The following is an 11,163-nucleotide window of genomic DNA, read 5'->3' on the forward strand; positions in this document are numbered from 1 at the left end:
CTGAAGTTTTATATCTTTTTCTTTAGGATAGAAAGGCACCAAAAACCTATAATATAAACAGAAACTTTCCGTAAGTGGGAAAGAAATAAAAATACATCCTAATTTTGACTATTTCTAAATTATTATCGCGGGGTAATGAGTCATCTGACAGTTTTGATTGTGTCTCTGTTGTGCTGGTTGTCTGAATGGTTTAAAGGGCCGTTTTCATGTTCAGTTCCATCTCACCCTCAACATACATAAACATGCAGTGAATAAATAGATTTTCAATCAGTTTTTTGCACCACAGACTTAATAATAAACACGATTTATTATTATTAAACACAACAAACTAATGGTGGTAGAGGGCCTCACTAGGTTTACTTGGGGAATCTCATCTGTTTGTGTATCAATCAACTCCAAACCACTTCTTTGTTCTGTCACAATTATCAATTTATTCCATTTTGATTATTATGCTCCATACTTTGCAAAGAACTGACCACCCCGCTCACCCATTTCCTCATACACACAAAGCCAGCGAACCAGTAAACTTCCCATTCATACTTGATGACAGCCACGGCCACATCGACACACCCACCATCCAAGTGTCAAAGTCGTGTGCTCCTGTCATATCAATAATTACTTATTTCATTCATATGGCTCTTACAGACCCTCAGTGAAAACAGTTATTATTAACTGCTTAGTGCAAAACACTGATTGAAAATAGATTTTTTTTTTCCTTTTTTTTTACTGCATGTTTATGTCTGTTAAGGCTAAGATGGAACGACACTGAAAGAAGCCCTTTACACCATTCATACTACAAACACAATCAAAACTGTCAGATGACTTATTACCCCGCGATAATAACTCAGAAATAGTTCGAATAGTTGGATGTATTTTTATTTTTTTCCTACTTATGGAAAGTTTCTATTTATATCATAGGTTTGTGGTGTCTCTCTATACTAAAGAAAAATATATAAAATGTCATATATTTCACAAGGAGATATTAGCATACATGGAAAAACCGTACATAACCTTGTATTAAGGCAGAAAGTACGGCAGCCACCTTAAGAAGGTCTTACAGTATTCAATTATGCCGCATGAACTGATCAGTAGATTATTGCGAGTAGACGCAAAGGTTTTGCGAGAGAACGCAAAAGTTTTGCGAGGTAACGCAAAAAAAAAAAAATCCCTGTCCCCTGGAGGGCTCCATATAACAATGCTTTTGTTTATAGAAGAACTAACAGTTTTTGTATTGCGCTTAAGTTAAATGTGTGTGTTTTACTCTGTACATCTGTAATATTTTGACTTGTAACATGATTGAAAGAATGAATGAACAAAACATGTTTAACTAAGGGAAATAAATGCCTTCAAGGTTTGATTTCATGGTCATGTTACTTTACTGGTACATGTGACTTCTTTTGCATGGGCTATTCAATGGCATTTTGCTAAAAATATGTATTATTTAATCACCCACACTGCTACCAGTCACAGGGGTTATAAAGAAGTTTTCATTACAGAACAAGCTAGGGAACCTTGTAATGACCTTGGCTCTTGTATAGATAATCTATATGTGAAAAAGAAGGCCAATACCTTTAATCTGTTTGGATTCTTTATTTTTCAAATTTTCTGATTGTGCTGTTTTCAGTCCTTTGACTCAATAACTGCAATAGTTTCTGAGACCTGTATCAAAATGAAACTGTTTTCAAATGAAACTATTTCAGTTGTCATAATTACTAGAAACAATTCACAGTTTGAACTCAAGAAAAAACTGGAATGATCATAATAACAATGAAAAAATTATTAAGTTATAAGGATTCACAGTGCCACAGCAAAGTCTCCAAACAACATTTGTTGACTTATTATATGTGCTAACATAATTGCAGTTATCAAAACAAAAGCAGATAAAGCACTTCTATACATTATTTTTTACTGAAATTTTAATATTCATAATAAATCTTGCTTAGCAAGTTCTATTTGAGGCAATGAATACCTTCAGACATTTTCACTGGACATTGGTCCACTTTTATTGGCAAATTTTGTTGACCTCATTAAAATTGGTTGGTTTTGGAATAATACCGGTTTTCACAATCAAGTAATTTTCAGAAAAGGTTGTAACCATTCTGGAAGCTTACTGTTAGTCTGCTTTAACAGCTTCAAAATCAGTCTTGGTTTTATGTTTGGAATCACTGTCTTGTCTGTCATAACACTCAGAATTTCTATATCAAATCATTGATTAGTAGTCAAGTTGAAATTTTTTTAATTTACTCCTTTATTATTCTACCCACTCTGTGCAGTGTACCTGTAACTGACTGTTAGTGTTCTTAGATCTCAATACTCCAACCATACTTTCCCTTATTGTCGCCTCATCGTAATGAAGCCCTTTTGTTTTCAGCCTTTGTATCTGTTTTGCATACTGTATGGAAAGTGCTCTCCAAATAAAGTTTGCTTTTCAAACTGCCTCTAACATGATTTTTGCTTTTTATCCCAGAAGTGATCAAATGTCAAATATAATATAAAGTGCGTCTAAATAATTCTTTGTTTACAAAGAAATGTTCTGGTCTCAAGTCAGCCCCATGCTGATGAAACATGTGCCTTAAGCTTGTTTTTTCTTTGCACAATAATCTACTTTGTTCACATGCTATAGCTCAGTTGGAGATAAGGCAGACATGCGTTTACTGATTCACAGGTTTTTTTGTAAAAACAGTTTTTGGAGAATATTTAGAGGCATTCCGAGGCCTGCAAGTGCACAGTGGAAACAAGGCTGTACATGTTATCAAAAGCAATAACTCCATCAAATCCAATATCACTGCCTTGCTATTATTTTTTAAATGTAATAGTAATGCTGCATAAGTTAAGAGCTCAAATAGTATTAGATATAATTATTAACATCCTCAATCAATAGTCTACCTTTACAACCATAGCAATAAATACAATTCTGTAAAGATTAAAAGTGGAGTAATGATGACAAAGCAGGTTTTTTTTATTATGGTTGTGCAGCATGTGTTTGGTCTGACGCACCCTTGGAGATCACGTATCTCAGACTAGTTCTTGACAGGTAATCTGGGCGTGGCTGAGAGTCTATATGTAAGCGGAACAACCACACGCAGCTCCAGTCATTGGTTTACTTTCCTGAGAGGGCGCATCTACCAGGTGCGTTAGCTGACTCGCGTAAACATTAGTAATAAGGCTCCAAGATGGCGAATCCCGAAGCGCCGATCTTCAGACAAGTATGTGTATTTAAAAACTTTTGTATGGTCAAACTTGGGGACAGTGCTGCAGCTCTGAATTTGATTTCGTAACAGGAAGTTGTAGAGTTAGCCTTAGCTTACTGTAAGTACAGTGAGGTAATTGTCAGACAAGATTTTGATGTTTTTCAGGTGAAATGTCTTTTAACTAACATTACTCTGATTAACGCGTATTCTTTCTGTTTTAGCTTTTAAAAAGCTCTGAGCTTAATTAGTGTCATCGCTGCATCACTATGACATTGCAGTTGACGTAAAATAGATGGGTGTTTTCTACAGTTACAGTTGAATGTCTTTCTCCTTGCCATTAAAAACAATATTTCATTATTTGATGTTTGAATACCGATTTTTTTCCATATCTCCCAAAGCTTTATTATAAATAACTGCATATTGACCACAAGTAGTTTTGGTACAGAGAAACAAATTGTCACACAGGGAATCCTAACCTAAAAGCACATATTTTGGTCTCTTTACTTCTTCAACCTGAACTCCAAACTCCCGTATTAAGTAACTTGTTTAGGCTTCATTTAAAAACAATTACTATCTAATAATGTAGAGGGAATGTATGTGTCCCTAGTTGCAAGATGTGAACTGTTGATATCGCCCTCTTGTTTTTCCTGTTTAGCTGTTTGAGAGCGAGAGTTCCACCTACACTTACCTGCTAGCAGACAAAAACACTAAAGAGGCAGTCATCATTGATCCCGTGAAGGAGACCCTCGACAGAGATGTGAAGTTTGTGAAGGAGCTGGGGCTCAATCTAAAAATTGCAGGTACCTTTGCAACCACAAATGGGTTGGGAGATGCAATTTCTGTCATGGCATGACCTCAAAAACTCATCTGTGTTCTCTTATAAAACATTTTGAATGTTTTTAAATTGTTTTATTTTTGTTGAAAGCTTTCCATTAATATATCAATTTGAAAGAAAAAAAAAAGAATTTTCTGAAGTACATTTAATCTGCTGCAGACATAAAAGGTTCACCATGTGGTTTTGTAATTTATTCATTTATTGTGCTGTCATTTATTTACATCCTTGTTGCCGGATCTGCATGAAAAGGAAACAAAAAAAAAGGTTTCATCAAAGAATATCTAAATAAGTGTAAATTATACAGATGTATTGAAAACTTTAATTGAATTTTTACAGAATTAAAGAATCAGACTTGGAACTAGACATGGCCTGGTAGGTATGATCAACCTTAAGTAAAAACACAATTTAGTTTTTCTCACATTTGCTCGCAATACAAGTTGTGAGCCTGTAACCACCTGCTTTACAGACAAGCTGCTTGTAGCTTGCCAATTATAATTTTTAAAGTGTCATCTTAATAAGAATGATGAGTGAAGCTGCTGTAGTTAATTGTTTGTGTTATTTTTGCAACTTAAAGTATTTCCTTACATGCAAAAGCAGCTGACAAGTTGCTGACTTGTAGCAGCATGTGAGGGAAAGGTAGTGCTGCAGTTATCTATAATCAATACAGCTGAAAACCCCCCTGAAATCTCCTTAGAAGCATTTAATAGCAGGGTAGAAATGTTGGAGTGGTGTGAAGAAAATTATTTACATTTTGGAGATCATAACTTTCTCAAACAATGGCTTTCTCTGAGATGGGTAATCTGTCTAGCCATAATCACAAAAGATAGCTTTTGAAAAGTTTTTTTTTTCATCAAGTTAATTATCAGCTTAATAATGTTTCAGTGCTTGCATAACCTGCACATATAAAAGTAGATGATCTTTTGACATTGACATTGATCTAATCAGTATTAGATCAAAGTCAATGTTACTTAACAAAGACAGATATGATTATCATTCTGCAAATAGTCCTGTCAGGCAGTTTGCCATTGGACGTCACCAAGCTGAACATCAGCCCATAGAGCTGTTAGACCTTTTCCCCTTCAATAAAATATTTAAGTATTTCCAACTTTGCTTACTGACAATAAATTACTTCCAATAACAAAATCTAATGTGTGTGTGTGTTTATGGTAGTTAATACCCACTGCCATGCAGACCACGTAACCGGCACTGGGTTGATGAAGAAACAGATCCAGGGACTGAAGAGCGCCATTTCTAAACACAGCGGTGCCTCAGCAGATATTCAGCTGTCAGAGGGGGACAACATCACCTTCGGAAAACATGTAAGGACAACTATTATTTTTTTTCACGTTAATTTATTTATTTATTATTACTATTTTCTTATCAGTATGTTGTAATTTTATTTCTAATACATAGTAAATGGTGAAAAATTGTTGCTGAAATAATTTGATAAAATAGATTTGTGCAAAAAATGTGTCCAGCTAATTTTTTTTATTTTTTTTTTATTTCTAATCACCAGTGTCTGATAGTGAGAGAAACACCAGGACACACTGATGGGTGTATAACCCTGGTATTGGGGGACAAGAGCATGGCTTTCACTGGGGACGCTCTGCTCATCAGAGGCTGTGGAAGAACAGACTTTCAGCAGGGTAGGCACATGGTCTTTCCTCATAACTGTCAAGTATCCCATTTTGACCTTTCTGTTCCAGCGTGCTCCCATAGCAGTATTTTCCTGTAAATTTCCCGTATTGGAGTAATTATGACTTGCATCTCTTACAATAGTCAGTAGTCTTCTTCCCATAGTTCCCATAGTTCTTAGACGTGTGATTAAACACAAGGGACACATGGGGGCAGTATTGCATTAAATAAAATAACACTTGAATAATTCAGTCTTCTATAAATGTCTTTTTTTTTTTAACAGTTTGAAGTCTTTGATTAAATATTTTTAACAAGCTTTTGACTTTAGAGTTTAATCTTGGTCCTTTTTCTTAGGTTCTGCTGAAAGGCTTTACAAGTCAATCCACGAGGTCGTCTTCAAGCTGCCTGAAGATTGCCTCCTCTACCCAGCACATGACTACAAAGGTTGGTTAAAAACCCACATGCTTAATTTCTTAAAACTACGTCCTATCTCACAGACGGTGACAAAATTACTTTGAAAAATTATTTTAGGCCAGAGCATAGTAATTGAAAAACGTAGTTTTCAACACTCAGAAGTCACTACAATGTTTTTATTCATGTCCTGTTCAAGGCTTCATGCACCAAAGAAATGCTCAAATGTTTTTAATGAGCTACATTATATAATTCTTGTGCATTCCTTTTTAAATAGTTTTTCTACATTGTTATTACTTTATAACTAAGCTTTCTGTTTTTTTGTTTACTAGGTCAGACAGTTACTACAGTTGGTGAGGAACGCAAGTACAATCCCCGCCTAACCAAGAATTTGGAGGAGTTTGTGAAAATCATGGACAACCTGAATCTCCCTAAGCCAAAGAAAATTGGTACTTAAACCGCTACAAACCTACCGTTAAATCTAAATGTTAGACACTAGTCAGCCCTAACATTACGAATGCATTATGAAGACGGTAAACCTATTTTAACAGTGAAAACGACTAGAATAATTTTGGGAACACTGTGTGAGATATGACAGAAATATCAGTAAAACCTAATTCTTATTATTTTTTCTCAACTTTACAAACACATTGCCCACTATGTAAATTTATTTTACTTTTAATTTGGAGCATAGAATAGTTCCTTAAGACATTTATTGTGAAGTTTTAACGGAAGTTGTCTCAGTTCATCTGTTACCTTAACCTTTGGGAAAAAACTGCAGTCTAACTGCTTCAGATAAAAATGATCTAGTCTATTTTAGCTGTCTTGCTGATTATAAACAAATCTTAAAATAAAATACAGATAATTCAAGCTGGCAACAAATTAAATTTTAGCTTTTAATTAGGATATGTTTAGCAATATTTAAAGGGAACCGTCATACCTTTTCTAAATGGTTATTTAAACATTGACACACACACAAAAAAAGCTCTGAACAGAAACCAAAACTGAAACTAGATAATGTAGCCCTTATAAGAATAAGAGAAAAATCCTCCTAAAGTTACTTTAATAACAATGAGTTGTAATGTGAAGTTGTTAAGCATGGGAATTGTTATTTAATTAGACACCTAATTGTATTGTTTTTTTTTTTCTTTTTTGGGACAAATTCGATAAGTCAAGAAACTGACATGTTATGCATAATTTGGCAGCATAATGGGAAGCTTGTCATTAGAAAGGGTGGTCGTAACGTTATGGCTGATTTCATTCCAAGATTATCGAGGCTTGACACAATTCTAAACTATAATAGACTTCTAAAAACACATTTTCTTCTTCCTTTGCAGATATTGCAGTGCCTGCAAACCTGCTTTGTGGATTGCAAGACTAGTAAGGGTCGAGCAGAACGGAGCACTATGAGTCCACTAAAGTGACCCATAGTTGTTGTTTTACCAAAACTATACTTTGTTTCATTTAGTCTCAATTTTATTTGTTTGAGAAGCTGTTGTTTTTAGATGTGCAGCTATTAATTTTTTTTTTTTTTATTGTCTAAGGAAAAAAATAATGAAATTCACTTTTTAAATGTAAAACGATTCTGTATAATTGTGTGTGTGTGGAATACTATCACTGTATGTCTAAAATTTAAATTTTAAATGTTCTCTACATTGTTCAGTGGTGCTGTGTTTTAGAACAATACAGGATGTTTCTCTGATAGAAAATCGAACCATTCATGACAGTGGTGTCCGATACCGATACTAGTATCAGGTCTGATACCTGATACTAGTATGCTGAATCGGCACATGGAATCGGCAAGCACCTAAACTCAAGTACTTGTACTTGGTATGGAAAAACTGGTATCAGGACACCCCTAATTCATTAAAGGTTTGGTTTAACAATTATGTTTTCCCACTTCAACTGACTTCTTTCACAAGGCCTTTGCAGAGATTCTGTACTCCCTTAGCCTACCACACATCCACAATATGCAGACTGTTAATAGCCAGGGTGTTTTTGCATAGCAGGAAAACAAATCTGCACCATTTGCATTCACAATCTATAAGGAACTTGTTTTTATTTGAGAGTATGCCACAGCAATGCATGTTTTCTTTTTAAAGTCTATGGCAGAAAGCTACAATCTACTTTTGTATAGAAAGACGTAGCAGTTAAATGTACTTGTACATTGTTCCTCTACACTTGTCAGCTATAAGCTGACCCAGTGCCTTTTTAATTACAAAGGAATTGGTAGACCTTTTAGCACTTGTTTATCTGATTGTTGTTTAAAGGTGCCTTATGAATAAACTGCACTGAACTGAATCATAAAATTCATCTTGATGTTCCAGAATGTACAGAATGACATGAGATCCTTGATGTTTGGCCTTTAATTAGTTAACACTACAGGAACATGTGGGTGGAGAAAGAGTTATCTATAGGTGGGTGTTTCCTGCGCTCATGCAAGTTGATACCTTAAACCCACACATGCACCACACACCAGCTGTCTCTGCATTTGAGACAAACAACAATATTAGACAACCTTTTGTCTCTGAATTCGCTGATGGAAACCTGCATTTTTTTTTTTTTTTTGTAACAAGAGGTGCCTGTGAGATTGTTTTTTCACAGGCTGAAGATTTATTCATTCCCATGTAAAGCAGTCCTATCTTATTTTGTTTTTGAGATGCAGTGTGCCAGCTGTCCTTTCACCCATGCTGTCGCCCATCTGCCAGCACTCTTTTTGGTCCCGCTGCAGCCATGCCACAGTAAACCTGCAGCACTTTTTTTTTTCACACGCCATCCACATGTCATTGGCAAGAATCTATTGCACTATCAGCTCATTGAGAAAAAGCTGTAAAGAGGCCAGTCAGGGTGATAAAACTCCTCACAGTAAAGAGAGCTGATTTTGCCTGTGGGGCCTTAAAGAAATGTCTATACATAGTCCTGAATGGAATCTGTGTGGTTAATTCAGTTTTCAGAGTGTCCTGTTTCAGTATTAATGCAGCATTCTCTCAGCATTGCTGGGGTCCTCGAAGGAAAGCGTATGGTAAATATGTAAGACTTAATGGTATTTTAACCTCATGAGTTGAATACACAGCTTGATATGAAAAGCCTAAACATCCTTATAAAAAAGTTTGTCCGCCCAAATAACTTTCACAAATAAAACATAGTTTTAGATACCTAAAAATGTTGTGGGAAAAAAGAGACTTGAGTTGTTAAACAGATCATATGAGATCCTATTACATCACTTCAAGTCAAAATAGAAGAAGTATAACATTCATCCTCCAAATTGTACATGAGACCCATGGATATTGCTTGAGGCTGCAGGGGCTCGTGTTAGCCTTCTTGTAGGTAACTTGCTTGGCTTAACCAAATGGAATCCATATCCATTTGGTTATGGATTAACCATAACCAAATGGATAAAACTCAGTGGGCACTTTTATTTAAAAATGTTAGACTAGGTAAAGTGTCCACAGCCAAAGGGAAGATTACTGACTCTATACTGTCTTGCAGTCATTCACAACACCCTCCACAAAGAGGAAACACCACAAAAGATTATTGTTAAAGAAAATGACTGTTCATGTAAAACTATGTTTAACAATATTACCCGAACATTGAAAGTGAAGTTGGAAGCAAACGAATTTGTTACAAAAATATCCACAAGCGGCAGGAATGACTGCAGCCTTCAGCAGCTGGTAAAGCAAAGCCCATTCAAGAGTTTAGGGGCGATTGACAAGGCTTGGACTGCAGATGGAATCAGTGTTTTAAGAGCCATCACATGAATATACAGTATATCAGGAACATAGGTTCCAAATATCCAGATTGCTTACCCTCTGAACATATTGGTACACATTTCTGTATTAAAGATTGGTTTGCATTAGTTAAGAAAAATATAACTAAAATATTGTTGCTTATTGTAACAATCGACTGAAGTCGGTTGAAAGGCTGGTGTTGCCAGCAAGAAGGCCCTGAGTTTGACTCCTGGTCTGACCTCTTTCTGCGTGGAATTTGCATATTCTCTCTCTACATGCATGGGTTCTCTCTAGCTTCCTCTCACAGTCCAAAAACATGAATATTAGATCAATTGGTTACTCTAAATTCCCTTTTCGTCCGTGTGTTCAAGGTTGTTGGTTCTGTGTCTCTCTGTTTTATCCTGTGAAGGACTGGTAGTGACTATCAATGTTGCATCCCTCTTTGCACCCAAGACCCAGTGGAGATAGCAGAACCCCAGCAAGGACAGGTAGATGCAGGCCACAAGGTATGAAATTGAAATGATTGAAAAGAAAGGGAAAATATGAATTATTTGCAACCAACATTATCATTACAAAATTTATGCATTGCATGTACAGTATGTGGGGTATTTAAATACAAGAGTGAGGGTCTGGTGTCCTGCAACTTTTAGATGTGTCACTGTTCCAACACTAGCTAAAAAAAGCACAGACTCTCCTGTGAAGTGAGATTAGAGTCCAGTGGATTGCTAGCTATAATAATAAAAAATAAATATAATAATGCTTCTGTATTTATTTTCACATTATGTTTCTTTATTCTTTAACAACATTTCTATAGTGCACATGCTTTCTCAATTCTTATCTCTTCAAGTTTCTGAAGAGTGCCTCAAAATTTTATATTTTGCTTCTCGTTCCTGTGATTGCAACAATTTTCTGAAGTTGCAGCATTTTTCTTATGCTTGTACTTTGTTGATTGTAGGTTTTTGCTTTCATTTTTTGTAAATTCAGCAGTTTTCGTTTGTAGCGTTTCTCTGTTGCATTTGTTTTTGTGCATTTGTATCTTACAGTTTGCATCATTCTTGTGTTTGTGGCAGGTTTGCACCTGTGGGCCACCATAGTTCAGCAATTATTGATTTTCCCACTGACTATTAACCAGGCTATCAATAATTTTTGACAAGCATAATAAATAAATCAATATTACAAATGTATACCCCTCATACGATTTTTATTTTCTTTTTAAAGATGGCTCATTTCCTCCCAGAAACAAACTGCTTACAGCTGAAGTAACAAAATGTCAATCTACCATATGAATTTAAATTAACTATTTTTAATAACCTGATTTATTGAGGTGTATCAGTATGTCTAGCTTTATCAGTTGATTTGACTT

The 11,163-nt window shown here is 35.4% G+C and overlaps 1 protein-coding gene across 1 annotated transcript; it reads left to right on the top strand.

Annotated features, from left to right (window-relative positions):
• Positions 1 to 3,058: 3,058 nt before the first annotated feature.
• LOC114142011 (persulfide dioxygenase ETHE1, mitochondrial-like) lies at positions 3,059 to 8,396 on the top strand. Its single transcript, XM_028013003.1, has 7 exons — positions 3,059 to 3,206; positions 3,847 to 3,991; positions 5,197 to 5,345; positions 5,543 to 5,672; positions 6,016 to 6,105; positions 6,405 to 6,521; positions 7,410 to 8,396. Exons 1-7 carry the CDS (start codon positions 3,174 to 3,176, stop codon positions 7,451 to 7,453), a joined length of 708 nt encoding a protein of 235 aa, XP_027868804.1. The 5' UTR covers positions 3,059 to 3,173; the 3' UTR covers positions 7,454 to 8,396.
• Positions 8,397 to 11,163: the final 2,767 nt, after the last annotated feature.

Source organism: Xiphophorus couchianus, chromosome 3 (assembly GCF_001444195.1).
Source record: "Xiphophorus couchianus chromosome 3, X_couchianus-1.0, whole genome shotgun sequence".
Taxonomy (NCBI): domain Eukaryota; kingdom Metazoa; phylum Chordata; class Actinopteri; order Cyprinodontiformes; family Poeciliidae; genus Xiphophorus; species Xiphophorus couchianus.

What these genes read in the sequence shown, in the direction of transcription:
- LOC114142011 (XM_028013003.1), top strand. Translation starts at nt 3,174, where the DNA reads ATGGCGAATCCCGAAGCGCCGATCTTCAGACAA. An exon ending in AAGCGCCGATCTTCAGACAA is followed by an intron (nt 3,207 to 3,846) that starts GTATGTGTATTT and finishes TTTCCTGTTTAG; the next exon opens with CTGTTTGAGAGCGAGAGTTC. An exon ending in ACATCACCTTCGGAAAACAT is followed by an intron (nt 5,346 to 5,542) that starts GTAAGGACAACT and finishes TCTAATCACCAG; the next exon opens with TGTCTGATAGTGAGAGAAAC.